The 25662-nt window shown below is 37.4% G+C and overlaps 2 protein-coding genes and 1 long non-coding RNA gene across 16 annotated transcripts in view; 2 read left to right on the forward strand and 1 right to left on the reverse strand.

Annotated features, from left to right (window-relative positions):
• Positions 1-17644: 17644 nt before the first annotated feature.
• On the forward strand, positions 17645-18280 carry LOC131997776 (uncharacterized). The gene is made up of 2 exons (XR_009398410.1): positions 17645-17839; positions 17927-18280. It is a non-coding gene; the product is annotated as an uncharacterized LOC131997776 (long non-coding RNA).
• Positions 18138-19451, reverse strand: LOC106084570 (signal recognition particle receptor subunit beta). The gene is made up of 4 exons (XM_013248353.2): positions 19242-19451; positions 18868-19174; positions 18686-18811; positions 18138-18612 (listed from the first exon to the last, which is right to left on the reverse strand). Exons 1-4 carry the CDS (start codon positions 19345-19347, stop codon positions 18417-18419), a joined length of 735 nt encoding a protein of 244 aa, XP_013103807.1. The 5' UTR covers positions 19348-19451; the 3' UTR covers positions 18138-18416.
• A 2446-nt stretch (positions 19452-21897) lies between these two features.
• LOC106084576 (kinesin-like protein KIF13B) overlaps positions 21898-25662 on the forward strand; it is a 35612-nt gene continuing 31847 nt past the window's right edge. For 7 of the 14 annotated variants that reach the window (XM_013248370.2, XM_013248374.2, XM_059370329.1 and 4 more), the window contains exons 1-2: positions 22014-22354; positions 22796-23895. In XM_013248370.2, coding sequence (XP_013103824.2) covers positions 23841-23895 — 55 coding nt within the window. In that variant the 5' untranslated portion in view covers positions 22014-22354; positions 22796-23840. Of the gene's footprint in view, positions 21986-22013; positions 22696-22719; positions 22739-22795; positions 23896-25662 lie in introns of those variants that run through there. The other 7 variants (XM_059370326.1, XM_059370328.1, XM_059370324.1 and 4 more) reach the window with 7 other exon arrangements.

The raw sequence follows: 25662 nt of genomic DNA on the forward strand, positions 1-25662 counted from the left end.
GCTTTAGACTGGCCAGAAGGATTTGTCAATAAGGATATATCTTCTACGTTGAAACTATACTCTTAAGTTGAGCAAGTGTGTTTTGTTGTAATAGTTGGATGTCTTTCTTAATCTGGTAGAAATGTATGAAGCGGAGTAATTTTCTTTCTTGCTGCGTTACAAAAGGAAAACACTCTTAAGGGTATAGTTAAAACCTTGAAGACAAATCCAACTCTCTTGGATTTGTCTTCAAGGTTTTCTTGGATTTGTCTCCAAGGTCTTGGGCCCTTAAAAGGAGCATATACTGTCCGATTTCGCCGAAATTTGGGACAGTGAGTTGTGTTGGGCCCTCCGACATCCTCTTTCAATTTGGTTCAGATCAGTCCAAATTTGGATATAGCTGCCATAAAGACCGATCTCTCGATCGGTCTTGGGCCTATAACAGGCGCATTTACTGTCCGAAATTTGGGACAGTGAGTTACGTTAGACCATTCGACATACTTCTTTAATTTGGTTCAGATCGGTCCAGATTTGGATATAGCTGCGATATATACCGATCTGCCGATTTAAAGTCTTAGGCCAATAAATGACACATTTATAATGTGATTTCATTGAAAGTTGGGACAGTGAATAGTGTTAAGCCCTTTGACCTCCTTTTTGGTTAATCATTGTCCGATTTTGTTGAAATTTGACGCAGTGACTTATGTTAGGCTTTTCGACATCCCTGTCCTATATGGTTCAGATCGGTTTATATTTGGACATAGCTGCCAAAAAGACTAATATTTTGTTCTACAAAATTGAACAGTGACTTATAAAGAGCTATAGGGAAGTTTTTCAAAAAAAAAAAAAAAACAAACACAGAAAATTCAGAAAAATTAATGAAGTTTTTATTTGAATCGATAGTACGGTCCATATAATTTAATGATAATATAACGGTCATGCACATCAAATGATCTATCCGCTTAGTCCAAAAGTAGTCTGAAGGCGTTAAATTGCACGATCTAGGCGGCCAATTGACCGGTCCCGAACGTGAAATAAAATGTTAACCGAACTCGCCTCTCAATAAGTCCATTGTTACGCGTGCTGTGTGGCTAGTGCGAACCGATTTGAACCATACTTGGCACAGTTTTTGTTCAACCAAATCGGAATAATTGCACCCTCTATAAGCTCAATAAGTCAAGATCCATGACCTGTTTATATGGCAGCAATATCAAAACATGGACCGATATAGCCAATTTACAATCATGGAACATATGTTGAAATATCAGACTGTTGAAGTCAGACTTTAATTTTCCATACCTATTGATATATTGAATATAACCTTGTAAGATTTTCTTACGATAATACCTCAATTGTGGCGACTACAGCCTTAAGGACCATATCAGATTAAAGATATATACATATGGGAGCTGTATCTAAATCTGCACCGACTTTGATGAAATTTAGTACTCGTACTAAAACGTTAAATAAAACACCTCACGCTAAATTTTACAAAGATCAAATCAAATTGTCCCTTCTATAGCCTTAAAAGGTCATATCGGATGAAAGGTATATACGGGAGTTATAACTAAATCTAAACCGATTTATGTGACATTTCGTACACGTATTGGGTCGTCAAACAAATCACCTATTGTGGCCACTACGCCCTTCAAAGTCCATATCGGATGAAAGATATATATGGGACCCACATCGAAATCTGATCAGATTTTTTCAAAACCAAAAGTATTCGTCTTTGTGTTTGTGTTTGTAGAACATTTGGTGGGTTTTCCTACGAAACCCTTATCGTCTTGGACGGCAACACTGAACATGTACATATGGTTTTTGATCAACCCAAGTGTTGTGGTGCATATAAACCAATTGGTGAGCCGGATTTCACTTCATGTAAACAAATTGCACTACATTCTTCAATGATCATCGAAACTGTCAATTTTAGATCGAATGCGAGTATTGGACTTTTTATTTATCATTATTAATTAATAAAAATGCTGATTAATATTAATTTTACATTTAGCATAAGTATGGGACGACGACTCATTAATGCATTTACATACATACTCGTGGGTATGGATGCATGTGGCTTGTTTGTCGCCTGGACGTTAATTTATTGGCCGAGACTCACATATTGACCCGCGTTGTCAATGCTGCTCCGCTGACCGACTGGTGAGCTCTTAAATCGGTCTATCCGAAATTGGTTTGAAATGTGAATGGGGAATTTATTTCATAAATCAAGCGCCGTCGCTGATGAGCGATCACTGACGGCTGACTGCTTTGACTTTGCCTTTGCTTGTATCTTTCTTTTCGCACTTTTTTTGATTTATGTGGAAATTTATGTTTAATCTGTTATTGTGCTATTCAAATTCATTTATTTTATGAGTTTGCATCACATCATTGAAGGAGTTACTGTTGGCCGCTGCTGATACTGATGCTGCTGCTGCTGCCGACTTGAGCTGAAGCTGATGCTCTGACTTTGGCTATGACTTTGGCTGTGGCTGTGGAGTGCGAGACCCAATTTTGTATTAGTCGAAAAACTACTTTGTTAATTGCCAAAATCTATAAACACACTCACACAAGCACGCTGATACACTTAGAGCCCCTATAATTATGCCTTTATAGATCGCGGTGTTCGTATGTGTGTGGAAACCTTGACATTTTTCTTGATTTCGTCGAACGATTGCAATTTTGACCTCATTTGATTGCAGTTTGTTTAAAAATTGAGAAATGCAAATCAAATCTCATCAGGGTTTCGTTCATTGCCTCCGATCGCTACGACAGGGGGCAATCTTCAGATAATATAATAATAAAGGGTGATTTTTTTGAGGTTAGGATTTTCATGCATTAGTATTTGACAGATCACGTGGGATTTCAGACATGGTGTCAAAGAGAAAGATGCTCAGTATGCTTTGACATTTCATCATGAATAGACTTACTAACGAGCAACGCTTGCAAATCATTGAATTTTATTACCAAAATCAGTGTTCGGTTCGAAATGTGTTCAAATTTTGACAAATTTTTTTCAGCGATGAGGCTCATTTCTGGTTGAATGGCTACGTAAATAAGCAAAATTGCCGCATTTGGAGTGAAGAGCAACCAGAAGCCGTTCAAGAACTGCCCATGCATCCCGAAAAATGCACTGTTTGGTGTGGTTTGTACGCTGGTGGAATCATTGGACCGTATTTTTTTAAAGATGCTGTTGGACGCAACGTTACGGTGAATGAACACATTTCGAACCGAACACTGATTTTGGTAATAAAATTCAATGATTTGCGTTGCTCTTTAGTAAGTCTATTCATGATGAAATGTCAAAGCATACTGAGCATCTTTCTCTTTGACACCATGTCTGAAATCCCACGTGATCTGTCAAATACTAATGCATGAAAATCCTAACCTCAAAAAAATCACCCTTTAATAGTTCTGGCTTTGATTTTTGCAAAAAAAGCTATTGTCAAGAGATGACAATATTAAAACAAAACTTTACAGTTTTTGGAAAATTTTCAAAATTTGTTCTAGTTTTTGTAACCTCCATCGAGGATGGTGGAATATTCACTATGTCATTCCCTCTAAAACAGCGTTAAAATATCCATTTGTGATCCTACTCTTGATCGCTGTTAAATTTTAACAGCCAACCGCCTGACTGTCATTTGTTATACCGCCACAATGTTAACAAGTAAAAGCGCGCTAAGTTCGGCCGGGCCGAATCTTGGGAACACACCGCCATGGATCCTGCTAAAATATGGGAGCTATATCAGGTTATGGACAGAACACTATGTGTAAAATTTCAGCAAAATCGGATGAAAATTGACGCTTCCAGGGGCTCAAGAAGTCAAATCGGAAGATCGTTTTATATAGGAGCTATATCTGGTTCTTGGCCGATTTAAACCGTATTTGGCACAGCCAAATCGGATTAAAATTGAGGCTTCCAGGGGCTCAATAAATAAAATAGGGAGATCGGTTTATATGGGAGCTATATCCAAATCTGAACCTATATAACCCATTTGCAATCCCCAAAGACCTACATCAATATTAAGTATCTGTGCAAAATTTCAAGCGGCTATCAGGAATATATATAGATCAATATTTCGAGGTGTTGCAAACGGAATGACGAGATTAGTATACCATCAACCTATGGTGGTGGGTATAAAAATGAAGAATTATAACTTGAAACATAAAATTTGTACACCTTCCACCATAGGATGGGGGTATACTAATTTCGTCATTCCGCTTGTAACACCTCGAAATATTCGTCTTAGACCCTCTAGACAACGCTAACTTTCGAAGTAGTAATGCAAGGCGCTTGAAATTTTGCACAAATACTTTTTATTAGTGTAGGTCGGTTGGGAGTGCAAATGGGCCAAATCGGTGCATGTTTTGATATAGCTGTCATATAAACCGATCTTGGGTCTTGACTTCTTGAGCTTCTAGGGGGAGCAATTCTTAACCGATTTGGCTGAAATTTAGCATGAGGTGTTTTGTTATAACTTCCAACAACTGTGCTAAGTAGGGTATAAACCAGTCCATAACCCGGTATAGCAGTCATATCAACCGATCCCCAATTCCTATTCGATTTAGCTGAAATTTTGCATATATCGTTTTGGTTTAATTTCAACAACGGTGTTAAGTATGGTCGAAATCAGTCCATTTCCTGATATAGCCACCATATAAACAGATCTCCTGATTTGGCTTCTTGAGTCCGAGACGGCGCAATTTTTATTCAATTTAACTGAAATTCGGTATATGTCCAACAATTGTGCTAAGTATGATCTAAATCGGTTCACAGCCTGATAACGCTGCCATATAAACCGATCCCCTAATTTTTATTTCTAAGCCTCTTGAGCGCGCAATTATTCAATTTGCCTGAAATTTTCAAAGTGATATTTTTCTATGAGTTGTACGGCATGACAAACGGTCCATACGGTCTATATCGGTCAATAACTTCATATAGCTCATATATATTTGAAAAGTAATTCAAAGAACTTGACAAATGCGATCCATGGTGCAGGGTATATAAGACTCGGCCCGTCCGAACTTAGCATGCTTTTGCTTGTTTACCATGGTGTCATTATCATATGCATCCATGGTGTCGATATCATGAGCAGGCGTTATTAAAAATATTGACAACATGCGTGGGAGAGTTTTTTTCAGCGTGCGTTGTTGATTTCATGCACCGACCGTTGTGAACATCATCCCTACATAATGTATATGTAAACCAACCTTAAGTTTAAATGGCTCTTTAAAACATTGTCTATACATAGGCGGCTGTGGTGCATTGTGTTAAGTAAACACTCAATCAGGGGATGGATGAAACACAGGTTCGATTCTCAGCAAAACACAAAGACTTTTTTTCAATCTATGAAAAACTTTGCACTAGTCGTTGTTATAATGTGAACGGCTGTGAATGTTTTGTTCACAAAAAAGCTGCTGATGCTTTGTGATACAATTTGTTGTATGTAAGTTGATAACAACTGTGTGTTGATTCACTTGTATGAACCAATGGGGTCAATTTGACAACGCCGTGCATGACGTTTTCTATGGGTGTATACGGTAGCTATTCATCCATATTTGAATAAAGTTGTCGAATATACTCGTAATCCGATTAAACATTTTGGTCTCATAAAAGGCGCCCTCCACAGCCGCATTTTTTATTGACGTATTTTACATCGAGCTATTTTTAGCTAAAGCGGCCGATTTAAGGTTTTAGGTTCATAGAAATCGTATTTACTATCCTATTTTGCTAATATTTGAAATAGTTGTTTTGGGCTCTTAGTTTATAAAAAACACATTTCAACTGATCAATATTCTTTTGTTTTTTTCTCTTCCATAGAGAGATTCAATTGCCCTATTAGGTTAGGTTGAAAAGAGAGTGCAGATATTAATCCGCCCCATGCCAATATGGACATACACCTAAGCCAGTAATCGGCTTGTTGTGCGCTCTAAAAAGAAACTTTTAATTTAGGAATTCCGTTCTTCTTACAAAATCCTTAATTGTTTTCAATACCACTCCCCTAAGTTGGTTCATGTCTGGTATTGTGTCCCCACATAAGTGCCGGTATCTGTTAGACGCGAAAGCCGGGCAATGAAAAAGAAAAATTAACTTTTTACGAGGCAAGAAATTATTCGAGAGATCGGTCTATATGACAATTATAGATGAAAAGTGCAATTTTTAGTAATTGTTTTACTAAGAAACGTCTTTCATGTTCGTTTTTTGATGCGACAATACGCCAACAACAGAAAACGGAATTCCAAAATGAAGAAGAATCGTCCTCACAAAAATATAACATTTCAACCATGACATAATTAACAGGTAGTGAACCATAAACAGCTGAGTACAATTTTTTCTCGCAAAGTGCACTATTTGTCAACGAGCTTTGGTTGTGTATGTGTATTATAGTTAAGAACCATGACATACAAAAACAATGAAAAATGGCGTGAACTAGCACATGCACAAAATCAGAGTTGCACTAATCACTCATTTTGACAGAAAGCGCATTCAATATTTTGTTGTTCAGTTGGTAGAGGTGCCATAACGTACTTAGTATGACATTCTATATTTCACCCAAATAAAAAGTGAAACCGAATGATCGGCTAATACGAAAGCTATTTAAAGACCAGTGCAAACACTACAATATCTTGACTGATATGTTCGGTTTTTTTTCTTTGGCAGAACCATTTATATCGGTAGACATATATCACACGTAAACTTTTTCTTTCAACAAAGTTATAGTATTCTTGATGATTGCGTTAGGTTAGGTTGAAAAGTGGGTGCGCATATTCATCCGCTCCATCCCACTATGGACATACACCTAGAGGCGGTAATCTGCTAATTGTGCCCTCTAAATACTAAAAAGTAACCTCGACAAAAAAAATTTAAGTCAGGAATTCCGTGCTGTTCCTGATTTATTTTTAAGAAAACTTTAATGAATTGTTAATTTTGTAGTGTTTTAGTCATATATGGTCTAACGACTTGCCTAATAAATGAGCAAATTGGATAAAAAAAAAAACATCCCTAATGGTTTTCCATACCATGCCCCTTAGTCGGTTTATGTCTGGTCTTGTGTCCCCACCTAAGTGCCGATTTTGCATAAGTGAGCTTGTAGTCCTATGTGTCCTGTTTAGATACCGAAAGCTGTACTGGCCAGCTTCCTTTCAGTAATAGTCTCGTCTTCTCAAAATCCGGATCACCCTATAGGAGATAGCCCACGCCCTTAACTCGGACTGCGTCGACCCGAAAGGCTTCGGATTAACCAAGTTTCTTGATGGCAGTCCTCTGGCCTTCATTGCCAAATCGTATGATTTTTCATTCCCCCTTACTCCGCTATGGCCCGGAACTCAAACGGTGCGGATCCTCATCCATCCTCAGAGAAGGCGATAATCATCTCCTTCTTACACTCCAAGACTGTTCGTGACTTAACCGTCCTAGGTGTTATTGCCCTTATGGCCAGTTGGACATGGTGTTAGATGTGGGCAAATTAAAATGTGATCATGTAAATGGGAACCAGTGTCAATGTCGCTATAGATGAGTAAAAATTTGCAATCTCGTTTTTAAGAAAACACAAAAACCCATGTCGGTAGGCTCGCATGGTTTTCTTTTGTTTGATTTAAAGAAAAATCTCTGAATTGACGATCAAAAAAAAAAAAACAAACTCAAAATCAGGTCAGGTTTGTTGTTATTCCAAAACTGGTCTCGGAACAGGTCAGCTTCAATCTTCTTGGTTTTTAGCATTGAATCAAACCCAAATGTAGGTTACAATTCAATCCAATTAATTTGTTATCTCCCAGCTTATGCATGTTCCACATCCAAAAGGGAAAATTCCGCTTCAAACGCAGAAACCCTGTTGGTGTTGCTGTTCCCCCACTGTTAAAAAGTTCAACTACAAACCGTAAGGTATTGTTGTAAATATTTTCATTCGGAACTCGTTTAATAGTAGCTCAGAAATAGGCGTGATGGTCCTTTTGCCCCCGCAATAAATGCAAATGTGCTCTGTAAGCGATTGGACTTGCACATCATCAGACACTTTTTTTGGCGAATTCTAACGATTTTTCCCCATTTTTTTTTTCTTTAGACCCTGGACCATAGAGTGCATCCTGAATAGTTTTTGAAATATCTTCACTAAGGAGGTTAGAGGACTTGTCATTCGTTTCGTATTATTTTGAATCACTGCACTGCACTGTATCTGCTGCCATCTCCAAGAGTTTCTTTCTACGCTTTAAACTAAACACGTATCTCAGGTGCTCGGTTCACTTTCGAAATGTTTGTATGTTTGGCAAGAGTGTGGGTTATTGTGTTTACGAATTTTTGTTTTTAATTTTGTTTCAAGGACACTTTTACTTTATTTTGTGCTGAACTATTTACGTTTTTCGCTTTGGTAAGGGGTTTAGGCTCTTGTCAATTGCTATGGGGCTGAATCTCGCCAAAAGACCAATAAAAGGTTTATTTTCACAAGGTTTGATATTTAAGCAATCGGATAATGGCTAAGTTTAAAAGAGCTACAAAGAGAACTTAAACGCGTGCTTTGGGAAATTTTCGAAACCACACACACGCACACACACACACACACACACACCTTTTATTACTGCTGGCTGACGTTGGGTCTGGTATTACCGAATCTGCGAGTTCAGGGAACAAATATTCACGTTTACCCGTTGAATTTTTTCTTGGGGTTTTCGTGACGACGGACGAACGAACGATGTTCCACTGGAGGAGGATGGATTTGTAAGTGTTTTTTTGTTTGTGTTTTTGTTTTTGTTTTCGCTTTTGTTTATGTCCGACGAGGTAGGTAGGGGCTTTTGTTAAATGTTGCCGCTTTTCTTATTTGTTTATTCGTTAATGTCCATTCCCGCATTGAGGGGCCTGCACATGCGCTTTGATTTGCCTTCGAGTTCGATGCCGGCTTCGACTTCTTAACTTCACGACACGACGTCTTTTGAGCAAATGTGACCAACTGCACTGAAGTGTAGAGTTTTTATCAACTCAAAAGTTAATTTCGGTCCATGACTTGGTGTCGCCAGCCATCCTCTGCTACTCTGAGTTGTGGAGCAGAATTGAGGTGAGGCGAGCAGCGCCTAAATAAAGTGAGAATTGTAAAGGTAAGCTCCGCCACCCCAAATACAATTATCGAAGAGATTTCGTTTGTGGAATATCACTGAGATCTATTTGTTTTAGTTTAAGTGGTTCGGATTCAGCAAGTGGAGCTAAACTTTAACACCGGTATTCACAAAACTAAATGTAGTTTTGAAATAGGTTTATTTGACAGATTTCCTTTATAGAATAAATAAATAAAGCCCTAAATAGATATCATCAAACAATTGTCCCCATATTTGAAAAGTTAATTTTAATTTTTCAAACAACTCAAAATCAAAATCAGGGATTATTTTAAATCAAAATTTCGCGTTTAAAATTATAAAAAGTACTTTATGGCGACTAATTCTGAACTCGAATACAGGTTGTCAATTACCTGGCATAGGGTAGCTGGAACAAAGTCTTACCAAGTTCACACTGGTTATCTGTCAAACTAGAAATGACATGACATCTTAACAGCCACCAAAAGCATTGTTTTAAAAAGAAAATTATTCGTGATGAAGTTACGTTGTATTTGACTGGAAAATCACAACCGGCTATTGTTGGCGAACTCAAATACCTCAAAGTGAACAAAATGTTTGTGTATCGCACCCTAATGCCATGTCTACATTGACTTGTTTCGCATTTGTCGTTTTGAAAAACATCTCAACCGTTCACACTAGTTGAGATGTTTTGGAAATTGCACTTTTTCACACTCCAACATAAATTTTATGATGCACTATTGTTCAAATTTTTTTTTCCTACTTTATCTTCAAGATTTTGTATATTTTTTAAATATTTTTTGAAAAAAATAGATTTTTATTTTTTTACATTATTCAGGGCTGTGTTTATTTAGCACCATTTAGGCATTTATTTGAGTTCACATGCTTTGAATGACTCGTTTTTGCGACAAACGAGTCTTTTTGCCCTAATTAATTGTAAAGAAATACAATAAATTGTAAACGAAATAAATCGTTATAAGGATATTGGTAGCGTCGCCAATTGTCATCAAATGTTGAAATTTTGAGAAAATATCAATCGAATCGCTTCGTTCCTTCGTAATTAATGGCAATGTACACAAAGCCATTCATGTTCCTTATGTAGAAAATATAGTAAGGCGTTTCAGTAGTAATTATTTAAATAGATCAAGTAATCATGAACCAGCTATTATAAGTTAATGCTGCAAAAATTCATCCAAATTGGATAACAATTGAAGCTCCCAGGAGCAATTCGGGAAATCGGTTTGTATGGGAGCTATATCTGGTTATTGATCTATTTCGACCGTACTTGGCACAGTTGTTGAAAGTCATAACAAAATACTGTGTGCAATATTTCAACCAAATCGGGTGACAATTGCGGATTCAAGAAGTCAAACCGAGAGATTGGTTTATATAAAAGCTATATCAGGTTATTGACCGATTTGGGCCGTACCTAGCACAGTTGTCGGAAGTCGTAACCAGACACTCAATGCAAAATTTTAGCCAAATCGACATAGATCGTACTTAGCGCATTTGTTGAAAGTCATAACAAAACACTGAGTGCGAAATTTTGGTCAAATCGGACAAAAGTTGCGGCTTCCAGGAGTTCAAGATGTCAAATCAGGGATTTTTTTATATGGGAACTTCGACTGCTATCGTGATTTCGAAATGGCTAGATCGACTTAGGTTAGTATACCCCCCACACTATGGTGGTGCGTATAAATACAAAAAAAAATTATTTTTAAAGTTAGGCAAGACAATGTGTTTGTTGCTGTAATAGAATTAGACTGGTTTCCCAGATCGCGATTTCGTTTGGCACCACTCCAAACTCACCGGTAGGATCATTCAAAAAGGTATGTCTTCTATGCTGAAACTATGCTCTTAAGAGTATTTTCTTTTTGTAGCGCAGTGAGAAAGAAAACAAACTCTACTCCTTAGATTTCAGCAAAACGCAATTGTCCAACTGCTGCTCATAGTTTGCGAAGACTTCACATCCATAAAGAAATGTTGGTATAAGATATGATTTAGCCAGAATATATACGAACTTGGAAGGGGGTAGAAGTTCTCACGGCCCATCACAATTTGCAACATTCCTTGAACTTTGCCAACGGCGCTATTGATGTGATTTGTCCAAGTCAGTTTGGAATTAAATATTAGACCAAAGTTACGGGATGAATGACAGTGTTATTTAGAATACCTCCGACTGGAGGAATTTCAGCAACTGAACATTTTGAAATTGTCATTTATTTGCCATTTATTTGTCATTTACATCCGTAGACTGCACTGTGTGGGAGCATCCATTTATGTATACATAGAATAGCAAAGGCCCAAGGATGGAACCTTGCGGAACACCGCTGCTTACTTCGACGACTGTTGATTGTTTATTTCCAATAGATACAGATTGGCGACGTTCCCTTAAGTATGACAGAATTAACTTATAAGCCGGTTCGAAAAAAAGAGTTTTTCTAGCTTCGAGACAATGATATTACGATCACCAGTATCAAAGGCTTTACTGGGAGGCAATTAAAAACAAGTAAAAGAGCGTTAAGTTCTACCGGGCCAAATCGAATATACCCCAGCCGACCCGACTTACACTAATAGGAAGTATTTCTGCAAAATTTCAAGCGCCAAGCTTTACTCCTTCGACGGACAGACGGACGGACATGGCTAAATCGACTTGGAATGTCAAAGAGATCAGGAATATTTACACTTTGTTGGGTCTTGAGATCAATATTTCGAAGTGTTACAAACGGAATGACGAGAATTTCTGCAAAATAACTGCGCTTCCTTGAGACTCAAGAAGTCAAATCGGGCGACCGGTTTGTATTTGAGCTACATCATTTGCCATACCCAAGCCGTTTACATAGTACCCTGTCCTACCTTTCGATATGGCATCTTCACATCAACTGCCACAAAATACGAAACACGAAAAACATAAAAATAATAGTAATTTTCATACACTTCAATTGCACTGTACTAAAATAATGTACTAAAATAAAACACAGCATTAGTTAGGGTTGGTATTGTTACGTTCTTACTGTAGACGTTTAACTTTCAATTAAAACACAGTTCGTTTACAATTACTTTACTTAACAATGAATTATTGATCTACTTGTTCGCTTTACAACTCGTTAACTGCTGTTTGCTGATACGTTTACAATATAATAAACGTATATTATTGCAATACGTTTATTGCAAGTTTCAAGTTTGTTTTATTTCCCATATTAATTTATTGAATACTTTACAAGATATCAATGCACAGACCAATTAAAACCAAGATTAATAAAGTCAATTGGAAGTCATGAGAGAAATCATTGTACAAAATGTTGACCTTATCGGATGAAAATCGACCTCTTTATAGGCGCAATGTATCTTAAAGGAAGCATTTAGGGTCACACGGCTTGTTTTTGTTTAAGTTTACAAAAAAAAAACTTTCAGATAGTATCCATCCGAAAAATATCGATATTCAGTCAAAAAATTAAATATCGATAGTGCCGTCGATATTTTGCCAGCTCTAGTCGGATCGCTTATTTTTGCTAAATTTTGCAAAAAAAAATAACTTTACCAATAGTATCCATAGGCAAAGTATCAATTCAGACAAAAAATAAAATATCGATATTTTGCAAGCTCTACTGCTTTAGCTGACCATTGTCGACAAACATAAACACACATACATAACATGATACTTGACAGGCAACACACATACACATACATGGAAGGGAGCCAAAAGAAAGCAACAAAATAGACATTACTACGCATTAGAGAATAACAACAAAGAACAATAAAGAAATTCTAGGGAATACTAGAAGCAATGGGTGATGGCGTAGTAGGAAAATGGAAATTTGAAATTTAAAATAACGGACCTTCAGACTAGTAAAACATAATTGTAACAGTATTCTATTCTGCTTTCAGAATAGTCGCTTAAAGTTTTAATTGTTCCGCGGGTGGAATTTTACAGGAATCAAATGTTTTTGTTTCCATGCCAATAGACGTTCTTCTTATCTGCACTTATTGTTTTCTCCATTTAATTTATTTATCGCAAAAAATTAAGAAAATCTAACCATTTAAATCAATAAAAAAAACAAAAACAATATGATATTGATTTTTTTTCATTTCCCTCACTATAAGTAGAGTGCTACTTTTTCGCCTATTTTTAGTCAATATATATTAATTTACAGGTAGTGGCAGATGCCCAACTGAGTCCACTATTTGTCAAAATCAGTGAAACTCTGGTTTTGAATAAGTTACTAGTTCACACCATTTTTCATTGTTTGTGTGTTTTACAGTTCTTGGCTATAACACACACAACCAAAAATCGTTGACAGATTGTGCAGTTCGCAAGAACAAATTGTACTCAGCTGTTTGCGGTACACTACCTGATAGTTATATAATTTTTTTAGCCGATGTTTTTTTTTATATGGAGTTTGATAGCGTTCGCTAGAAAAGCTGAACGGAATATTCAGCTTTAGTGTTGGAATTCTATTCTGCTTTCGGAATAGACGCGGAAATCTTTAATTGTTCCGCAAGTGCAATTTGACAGTTATGTTTTGTTTCTATTTTGATGCCAAAAGACGTTTTTTATCTGCACTTATGGTTTTGTTATATTTTTCGCAAATAAATAAAATAACAAGAAGAAAAAACGCGTTCGAAGCCATCAATACAACTTCCAACAGAAAAGTCGTCTAAGCAAAGACGAAACGCGTCCCACAGGGTTAGTGTGTGTTGCTATATCTGCCTTTTCTTTTCAATTTGCAAAGCAAATCTCCGATCATTGAGCTCGTCTCGAAAGAGAAACAAACAAAACTTGTAACATTTAATGATCTTCGCAGTAACAGGCAAAAATCTTGATAATAAAAATAATTCGGCAGAGCCCGGCCGGAATTCGAACATGAGCACACGGAGCAACAGCGAAAGCCTTTTTCGTTGTCTAGCGTTCGAAGCCATTTATACAACTTCCAACAGATGCACAGAATCATGTGTACTACGGAAGGAGTGTAATTGTCACAGAAAAAAAGTCTGTGATTACACAAATACACATGCATTCGGAAAAAGTACAGCTAATAGACCGGGTTTTCGTGCGTGGTTAATGTGATAATTGTATCATAGAGATGTTTTCACAATTAATATGATTCAAATACGACATACCTTCGCACGGCCATTGAAGCCATCACACCTAATATGGTTGAAAAGTCTTCTAACCAAAGACGAAACGCGTCCCATAGTGGTTGGTGTGTGTTGCTATCTCTGGCTTTCCTTTTTCATTTGCAAAGAAAACCTCCGATCATTGAGCTCGTCTCGAAAGAGAAACAAACAAAAAACGAATCATTGAAACCAATAAAATAAAAATGATGTCAAGCGTTGCCCCTAAAATTTCTTTTCCCCATTTTCCGCCTATTTTCCTCCAGCGTTTCACCGACGTTTTTTATAAGGAGTTTGACAGCAGTCCGTCTGAAAAGCCGAACAGAATTCTCAGCTTTAGTTTGTATTTTCTGTTACAAATGTTTAAAATGCGGTTGTTGATACTAAAACCACACTTACACTGCTTATTAAATCCGGATTTAAGACTCTCGCCAGCTGATTATATAAAGGGAAAAGAGATGATCGAGCCATTAAATCCGAATTTAAAGACCAGTGTAAACGGGGTTTACACAGGTTCAGTTATTTTGAAATCTCGTTTGAAATTTGTTAATTATTTCAAAATAATTGTTTGTTCGATGATTTCTGAAGATGACGGCAAGTTTTAAGAAAGTTTTGTTTCCCATTTTATTATTATTATCGTAATTTTTTAATTTTTGATTTGACGTTTTTGCAGAGGGGTATGTTCAGTTCATGGCAAAACGAGTCGATTTCAATGAATTGTAAAGCTAGGTATGCACCTCTTCCGAAATTTTCGATTACAGCCACAATATTAATGTCGCTATTGAAAAATGGTTGTGTAGAATACAAGATGGCGACAAACGTCGATTTATAATTTTGGCCGAATTTTAATCATTTATGGCTAATAAAGTACATATGTGCTGTAATAATCGTTTTAATTTGCAAATAACTCTTTTTCGTGTAGCATGGAACTATTTAAAGATTCACCAATGCCTATTTTGTCACTCTGTTGCGCAAAGAAAATTTAATTTGAGTTGCGTACCTGCAAGCAAAATTTTCAGTAGCGGTACCGGTAACGAAAAATTCGTTTAGAATATTTCTAATGGTAACGAAAATTTCGCAGGAGGTGCATACTGTGCTTAAAGGGACAACGAAACGTTTGACGAAAACAGCTTGGTCTGAACATAGTATACGTTCTAGTTTCACAGTGGAAACGAAATTAAGGATTAAAGGGGAACTTTAATCAAATTACCTTCGTCGGTTAAAAGAAAATTTAAGTACGTGTCCAAATTTTTTTAGTACATTCCTATTGATGTGCATTTGAATCGTTTTAATTTTATTAAACCCCGTTTACACTGCTCTTTAAATCCGGATTTAATGGCCTGATCATCTGTTTTCCCTTTATAAAATCAGCTGATGAGAGCCTCAAACCAGCCCCAGAATGTGTTTGTGTGTGTATTATAGTTAAGAGCTATACACACACAAACAGCGAAAAATGTTGTTTTTGGTCAACTGCTCCTACCTATCAATCAGACTTGCCCATTTGCATTTTGAACGAATCAAATCAAATACAACAGACAGAAAAATCACTCGTTTTCCAAAACAGATAATCAAGCCTACATAATCATACTCGTTGCAGCTCTCTGGCACTACCCTTTAAGTTAAGACTGAGTATGCACCTCTAGCGAAATTTTCAGTTGCAGCCAAGATATTTATGTCGCCACTGAAAAAAGTTGTGTAGGATACAAGATGGCGACAAACATCGATTTGTTCAAGTTGCAAGAAAAAAATGCATAAATGTCTATTGCCACCCTGTTACGCAAAGAAAATTTCATTTGAGCTGCTTACCTGCAAGCGAAATTTTCGTTTAGGTTATGTTAATGCGTTTCTTATTGTAATGAAAATTTCGCCAGCGTTTCATACTGCGCTTTAATTAGGAGAAATACTCTCTAACGATATCTGTGGTCAATGTTTTCCAAATAGAAATGAAATGACCACCAACATCATGGACACCAACCAATCTCTAATTTATTGCCAGAGGTCGCTAGTAGTGTTTGAAACTGTTTCCATTTTTAATGGTGATTTATTATAATACTTTGTTTTGCATTTCGAAAGACAAACGTTAACGTTTCTATTCTTCAGTATAATGGGCCTGTCTGCAATGATCCACAAATATGGGAGGCGTTTCAATCACTTATTCGTTTAAGCCCTATCTCTACGTTAAACAGACATCATATCAATGAGCTCTGTGCGATTCAAGTTTTAGTATAATCAGGGATCTCCTTTTTATTACCTAGTCTGAAAGGTTAAATTTAAATCAAATAGATTGGTGCCCAGCTCAATATCTTCCAAAAACAACGCCAAGTCCATGCACTGGTACTGAAAACGGTCACAACACTATACATATAACCCTCGATTAGCTTTGTACTTCTGCTTTTAGTAAAATTATGCCCAGATATGTATGTCGTTGGGGATTGCAAATGGGTCATATCGGTTCAGATTTGGATACAACCCCTATATAAACCGACCCCTAATTTTCAACTGGTTTATCTGAAATTTTAACTTCCAACATCCGCGCTGAATATTCATTTCAACATCTAGTTGAAAAGAAGCCATTATAGTAGCCCTTTCTGAAAAAATCCACAAATATACTTTAAACACCCACAATATCAATGAGTTATGTCTGATTCAGGGTCGCCCCGGTAGCTGAGTTGGTAGCGTGTCCGTTTCCAACCAGGGCCTGGTGGGAATCAAACCCACCGCTATTGTGGTATTACAATGGACTTAAATTGTCTAAGTGAGTCTGTTTGGAAATAGACTGCCACTCTCACCTAACCTATGTCTGACTCAAGTTTCAGTATGATCAGGGACCTCATTTTCATAACCTAGTCTGAAAGGCGTGCTGCCTAAGTCATCTCAAAGTTCTGATTTGTGTGGTTGTTGTTGTTATAGCCACATTTTCATGTGGAGGTGGCGATCCTCGTCAATCTTTGTGTACTATTTGCCCCATATACGGAGTAACTGCAACTGCAGTCGCGGACAACTAAAGAGCCCGGCCGCCACCGGCTCTTGCTTAAATACTGCGTTTCTATGATACTCGATGCGGCGGCGAGTCACTGACTAACCAATGGGCATAACGTTCCTCCTGCGGACATATGGAGCTTGACGAGGATCGCCACCTCCACATACAAATGTGGTTACAACAACAAAAGGATTTAGGGAAAATAATGCTGGTAATAGTTTGTTCATTTCAATAGACATTTACGTCAATATTCATATAGGGAAATATATAAAAAAGAAGTTCCCGAAGTTCTTTATTGGGGTTCGTTCAGTGAACTAGTTCCATCCGGAACTACACAGAGAGAATTTTCTTTCATAAATGTAATGATCGGCTTTCATAACCTAAATGTTTGATTTTCGTAATTATTATGACATGTTTCATTGAATTGCGATTTTTGAAAAGTATTTCATAAATGCTATGAAAAGTTTCATTGGGACGTATTTAAATAATTTTTCATAGATATTATGACAAAATCATTAATATCATTGAACCCATTCTATGTAACCAACTCTTGTTAGTTATAAGTCGTACAAATTTCTTTACTAAGTGATGTCATTGATATGAGATAAGGATCCTCGCTGTTTCTAAACGGTATGTTCATGGTGGACTTCGCATACTGCCATTTCCATTCCTTGGGGAGGATCCGGGAAATTATTTTAACGGATGATTTCGGTTGGTCAACATTGAATTATGTGTGACATCTGATTCAGAGGCCGTAACCAATAATTCACGCAGATGTTTTTTTCCAATTAATCGCAGCCAGCGGGCAATTCACATGCGTTTTTTCTCTATTAAATGAGCTAATATCAATAAAATGGTGAACGAATCGTTAACGAACATGTTAGTAGATTTGAAGATGAAACGTAATTGGAACACTGTCATTCCAAGGAACAAGAAGTGTATATTCAAGGTCCGAACGTCGGTATATTTCTTTTCGGATGACTCGCAAAAAAGCAGTACGCAACAGCAGTTATAAAAATCTTATAATTTTATTCAACAAAAAATTGTTTAATTACGGAAGTTTGAAAATTGTTTTATAACAATACCATGCTAAAATGACAACCAACAAAAAAAAAAAAAAAAAAAGAAACACCACTTTGCTACAAATCTAATGATACATCAACGCATGATTTTGATTTCTTTAATAAAAATGCACCTCTTGTTATTGAGGTATGAATTCGATTGCAAATGGAATAGGGAAGTAGGAAATGCTGTTCGACTAGCATTTATGCTATTCTTAGTCAATAATTTACAACAATTTGTCGATCCATTCTGTGAATTCGCTGAACTCCCCATCCTTTGCTGAGCCTTCATAGAATTGTATATTCTGCTGCAGATGGGACCACTCAAAGTCCCTACCGGCTTTGCCTAGATACATGGGCTTGTTGCCTTCTTCGTCCGACGTCGACTGCAATTTACGACTACGAGTATCACGGACTAAATTTCTGACAGGAGAAAAACGAATATTAGGATGCTTGTGCAAAAGTACAATGCCACAAAGTAGTACGCCGTACTTACAGTTCCTTTTCCAAAGAAGACTTTATGACTTCGACACCTTTGGCCGTTGTCGAATCCTGCTTATTACAAAATATGCACACCTTACAAGTAACAGTGGCCGCATCAGTTAGTACTGAATACAAAGCACTAAAAATGATATAGTTGACATAATTGAAAGATTGTTTGTTTTAGTTTATACCTACTCGGCAACATCACGTATTTCCTTCTGAATGGTTACCGAATCCACGACAAACGCAATGCCCTTGGCCGTCCGTTTGAACTTCTCGAAGCTTTTATCCCTAACTCTGTAGTGGCCAGGAATATCAATTAATCGGGCGGACAAATTTCCTTTCGTGTAGATGCCAACGTTTTCCGACATTGAAGTGAACGTCTCCGGGAATTTGTCATACAGCACTTGCATAAAAAGAGCACTTTTACCAGCCTCACTGATGCCGCTTAGGAGGATGTCACGCCTGGCAGAAGATTTCTTTCTAAAAATCACAAAGAGGGCTATAGGAATGTGCAGAGATTGCAAATTATTAGGCACCAAGAATAAATTGTTTTTGTTTTTGCATACCAACAGCTATGAAGCCCACAAACAAAGCCACCAAAATAGGTGTCATGTTCAATTCGGTCAACTTGATAGGCTCTCCACGGTGGAGCCGTTTTTGTGCTTTATCCATAGCTTGGTTTTGTTTTATAGTTTACAATTAAAAATCCAATCAATAAGTTAAATGCAGTGCCCAGTTCCCCTCGTTCAGCCACGCAACACAAAAACAAACTGTCATTTTGACAACATCACCGTGTAGAGTTGCCACTTCATACCATCCAGGATGAGGAATTATACCATCCGAGATGAGGAATTGTACCATCCAGGATGAGGAATTAAGGCGGATTTAAAAAGGTGGTCTCACACGAACAGCTGTTAACAATCTGACCCTAGGTGCGTACGGAAGCTCATCATCACAAGATCTAACAAATCTTGTGAGAATGAACTCCTGGCGGAACCCGACGTCGAGACTAATGCAAAAGTGGTAGAACTTCTGAATCCAGACTATGGTCCAGTTTCTGCAGATAAATCTCTCCCACTAAAGGTCTTGCTGATGACAGGGGGATTTGACGTGGTTCTTGCCCAGGAACCACAGGACTTAGCCTCGAGATACCGGGCGCGTCCGCAGCATGCGGATAGTGGCATGCTTCATACGAAGTAGCTGCAACGGCAGTCGTGGAAAATCAGCGGTATCGAGGGGGGAGAGTCTCATTGAGAGGCCGGATGGCACCAGGAAAGGCAGGATGTTCTAGATACTACCTTTGTATCGGAAGATATAAGCGCAAGAATATACGACTGGGACGACAGCTTCTCTGATCATTGTTATATTAGTTTTGGACTTGCAAAAAATACCGCAGAAGTGGTCCCTCGTCTAAACAGAAGAATGGCGAATTGGGATAAATTTTGAAAAATTCTGCACGTCTATCCCTTCTAGACCAGAAAAGGAAGTGGCAACAGTTTCTAGGCATCAACTCTACCGTAAGAAAGTTTATTAATAACTTACTACTTACTAAGAGAATCGTTACGGCAGGCTTGGGATCTAAAAGATGGATCTCCTCAAGGAGGTGTATAGTCCCCTCTATAGCCATTAACAATATATTATTGTCTCTGGAAGAAAAAGGTGTAATCCAGGCAGTGCGGATAACACCCTTCCTGATCTGCTTTTTGATAAAAAGTACTGCATCACTGATAGAACCGATTGGAACTATGATATTCCTGGTAATAGAAGTTACATTGACTTCTATACGGATGGTTCCAAACTAGACGACCAGGTGGGCTTTGGGGAGTACTCTAAAGATCAGAACTGGTCATATCGAAAAGGTTACCCGACCACTGCAGTGTGTATCAAGCATAAATCCTTGCAATTAAGGAAGTGTTGGAATGGCTTAGATATATCACAGAGATTATCTTCTTAGACAGCTAGGCAGCCATTAAATCCCTGGAGAACATATTTCTGAACACAAAAATCGCTCTTGACATGCAAGCTAAGTATTTAGGACCAGTTCCGAAGAGCAACGAATGATAGATGGTCACAAAGAGGGGGCTGTGAGCATTCCAAAACTATGTGGCCTAATCTAGACTTGAAGAGGTCTACCGCTTTGCTGTCACTGGCACAAACTGACGTCTCAGTCATTGAGTCCAACATGATTGGTTACTGTCTGATCGAAAAACATTCTGACAGACTGAAGATTGCCAGTAACGAGCAGAAGCTGTGAGAACATCAAAGATGAAAAGACTATAGAACACCTTCTGCGTGTGTCCCGCACTGGCAGTCAGAAGGAGTTCCACTTTAGGTTTTAATTTCTTTGAGAACCTGTCTGATTTAGCGGATGTGAACATTCGCAAGTTGTTGGGCTTTTTAAAGAGATTTGGATGGTTCAACGGTAGGAAGGCATATTCCTTCTTCTGTTCCTGTGGTATCACAATGGACGAAAACGTCTAAGTGAGTCTGATGGCAAACTGCCACTTAAACCTTATCTTACCTTACCTTACCTTAGAATTGAATATGTCAATTTATTCTCTTTTTAGTCATTTGCGAAAGCATAAAGTGGATAGGCCCCATGAAGATGATGTCGAATCTTCCAATTGAAAATGTCAACAAATAGGAGAAAACGTAAACAAAATATGAATGTAAATAATGAACAAGTTGACATCCTCAATGCCAAATACTGCCAAAAATTAAAAAAAATGTATGTGAGCTGATCACTTGGTTTAACCTTTTTCAGTGAATCCCGAAGCAGGCTGTTAACAGCTGTTCGCGTGGGACCACGCCTTGCTATCGTCATTTATTCAAAGATATTGTGTCATCATTCAATTTGAATGACAAAACTAAAAGAGGAAAAACGCAACATATTTATTCAATGAATAAACACTCTGGAATGCCAAAATTTGTTGTATTGATATTTGATTATTTCCGATTTGTTGAAGAACAAAGCATTAAGCAAATCTGATAGACTGATAAATAAAACATAGAAACTATTACAATGACCACGTATCATGATGTGCCGTTTAAACTGGCCATGAGGCCCCTGGTATCACTGTGAAGCTGTTTTTTTTCTCGGTGCAGCTTTCTTTTCTACTTCAAAATCGATTATTCGACTTTTTATTCAGTGAAAATCGACTTCGACCCTTTACACAAAAATTCGATTAATGTATTAGTCGACTTTGCGACTTTGGGATCCCTATTTTGTGTGAGGCCAGATATGGAGTGCTGACTGGAAAAAAATAAATAAAAAATATATTTGCAAAACAAACGACTATTTTAAGTTTAAGTACTACCATTATTATATTAATGTGAATAATAATTGAAAGTCGCAATCCCTATATCTCATAACATGCGACAAATTCAATCGATTTCCAGAAAATCGCACATACACACGAAGATATCTAAAAAGCAGTCGTCGTCGCTTCTCGTTCAGTCGTTATATTGTATGTGCGCGACGAAGTTGGTTATGTATTTGAGCAGTGAAAAAGCTGAAGATGTTACTAAAATTGTAAAAAAGTGAAAATGTACAGAATATGACATCAAATTGAGGGAATAATATTGTTAATTGAAGCTCTAATAGCCAGAACAAACGCGAAATGCCCGAGAGAATAAATTAAAAAACAAAGAAATAACGACGGAGTTTATGCTCGATTGTGTGAGTGTATAGTGTGTATGTGAGTTATAAATTAGTTGTGTATGTAGAAAAATCTCAGTCACTTCTGAAATTAAATGGCAACAAAAAATTGGTGTGTTCCGCAATTGAAAGAGATTTCAAATTGAGCTAAAATCAAATATTTAATCAAAATTTAGGTAAATAAATGGAAACGAATCCGTTCATTGATTGTCCTTACAAGTAAAAACCAAGGTCCCCGCTCTCTTCCTTTGGATTTTTCATACAATGACCAACAACAAAAACAACCAATGGCGAAGAGAATAATGTCCAGAGCCCACAAACAGCAAAAAATTGTGCGAAGAATTTGTTTGAAGAATTTCTATGTATGAGTAGGAGTGTGTGTGTGTGTGATTTTCACATTTGCGTGTATGTATGTGCTTAGCGGACTTTAACGTATTATTTGTTTTTTTTTTATTTGTACAGGTTTTATTGTAGCGTGGATATGTGTATGTGTGATTTGTAAATAATAGTAATAATTATTAAAACAAACAGTGGTAACAACAAATAAACAACTATGAAAAATCATATTCTAATTTAATAAGTTAAAGGACACGCACGGGGTATACATTTCGGCGTACCGCAACTGAAACAACAACAACAATAATAATAATTAATGGCAATAGCCACAGGAAAATCAGAAAATCTATAGACTGAGTCATTTTTGCAGACATCGACAACAGACATCATAAAAAGAAACGCACAGTCATTCGGTCAGGTGCGTGTGGTGTTTTCATTGTGGAAGCACTCACTTGGCCCCCAGTTTTACGGCTTTACAACTTCCTGTGCTGCAATACAGCTCTCAAGTTTCTGTCGAAGTACTTGATGGCAACAACTACTGCTGCTGCTGGGTATTGTCGCTGCTGTTATTTCATTCTTCTTTCTTCTCTGTCCTCTTTGACACGAACAACAATTTTGGAATATATCTAAATCAGGCAAAAAGCCAACACAATCCATTCAACCGAGCAAGGAAGCCAAAAACCTACCCAACAAAACGATATATATACACACACAAACAAACCCAGCACGAAACAAACAACGGCCTACTTTTCAGCTACTAATAACGATAGTGGAAAATCGAAGAAAAGCAAAAAAGACGATTTAAACAACGCCGCTTTCGCTTGACAGGTCCTACGGCAATAGGAAAGGCGAAGGCGACGAGGGAGCTGCACACCCCAGTCTTTGGCGTGTTCGTGTTCAAGCTTTTGCTAGAGTGGCGTCTCTGTTGGCCACCCACATCCAAACAAGAAGGAAAATCTAAAGCGGAGAGGGAGCCTGCTTTAGCAGATTTTCTCCATGCCTTTCGCACACTACCACTAAACATTCCCTGCCTTAACTTGCTTCCTTGCCTCTCGTCGTAGAGCTATTCAGCAACTACTTCTAACTGTGTCGTCACTACTTGCTGCCACTGCTGTTGATTTGCCGCGAATTCACTTCCCCCTTCAGCCAGTCTGCCTGTCACTCAGTCACAATGTCAACGGATAAGATCAAAGTAGCTGTCAGGGTGCGACCCTTCAACCGTCGTGGTAAGTTATTGTTTTGTCCTTTCCCATTGCCTATTTTACATACCTTTGACATGTTTCTATTCGCCCTTTGACCACAACACCCAAAGAATTATTAGGTAGCATAGAACAAATTGACTTGAAAATGTTTTTTATTATTTTCAGTTATCCTTTTTGTTATGTTGTGGAATTGTCTTCGAAAGATATACTTTTCATACCAATAATTATAACGAAATGTCGATCTCGAAGTCGAACTTTCTCTAACTCAAGAATTTGCTTAATGACAACTTCAACAAAAAAATGTATTTCATTATATTTATATAAATGTGTTTGTCTTCATACAAGCCGAATTTTGAAAAGGTTAAAGTTGCACACATAGTGTGATAAGAAGGTCAGTACAGCTTTCGGTATCATAAGGGGACACATAGGACTACGAGCACACTTATGCAAAATCGGTGCGGCAAGTGATAGCATGTGTAGGGCATGTGGGGAAGATGATGAGACGTAGAAGCATTTCCTATGGCACTGCTCGGCTTTCGCGTCTAACAGACACCGGTATTTAGGTGGGGACACAATGCCAGACATTAACCAACTGTGGGGCGTGTTATGGAAAACAATTAAGGATTTTGTAAGTAGCAAGGGATTCCTAACTTCGATTTTCTTTTTCGAGGTTACTTTACAGTATTTATAGCGCACAACAAGCCGAATACTGGCTTAAGTGTATGCCCATAGTGACATAGGGCGCACCCTCTTTTCAACCTAACCTATGGTGATACTAATGAAACTAACATATGACAATCACATTTTAAAATAACAAATGTATTTGTTTGATTGGGGTTGGTTCTCTATTCGGCTTTTCACGTGAACAACTGTCAAACTCCATATAAAACAACGAAATAAATAGATGCATTTTTTACGCTAATTGCTTAAAAAGAGCACTTACAAACAATCAATCTTTGAAAAATTAGAATATTTTTTTCGCAACAATTTCGAAAGCAGAACAGAATACTCTGCCTTAGAGAGTGCTATATTTCTTCTGACAAGAACATAAAGAAATCGGCTGTTTTTGCAACCCCAAATTAAATTATTTTCCCAACTTTATCATTTAAACAGCTTTTTCACAAATTTGACAATTTGAACGTTGTAAAAAATCTGATTTTGTTTAGATTTTTTAAGTTTTGTTATAAGAAAATAAAATACGAATGTGATAGCAAAAATAATGAATCGTGTGTAAATTGGCAATTTTGACATAGATTGATGTATTACAAAAATTACATGTCATAAAACATCCAACATATGTTTAGTGTGATAGCAGCTCTTTAGCTCATCGAATGTAAACACCAGAAACCTTCTAGCCTATTATTCTTATGTCGAAAACAAAAAAGTCAAATTTTTTTTTCAAAGTACAAGCTTATTAACGTTGATAACCCCAAAGTAATATTGGACCGTGCGAATGGTACACGGGCTGTAATGGATTTTCAAGATTGTGCGCCTCTTCTTGATAATGCTTGCACTGACTTCAATGTCCAAGTTCAAGGACCTCAAGTAGACTTTCGGGAGTAGGTATATAAGTGAAGGTTATTTTCGTTTATAACTATTTCGTATTTAACTTTTTTTTATGACATATTTGCTATATTGCTATGATAATCTGTTTTATTGTTACTAATATAATCATCTTCGGCCACCCCAGCGCAGAGTTTAGGATGTCCACCTATGACGCTGAACGCCTGGGTTCGAATCCTGGCGATACCATCAGAAAAAATTTTGGGCGGTGGTTTTCCTTCCTAATGC

The sequence above is a fragment of the Stomoxys calcitrans genome, chromosome 5 (genome assembly GCF_963082655.1).
Source record: "Stomoxys calcitrans chromosome 5, idStoCalc2.1, whole genome shotgun sequence".
Lineage (NCBI taxonomy): Eukaryota > Metazoa > Arthropoda > Insecta > Diptera > Muscidae > Stomoxys > Stomoxys calcitrans.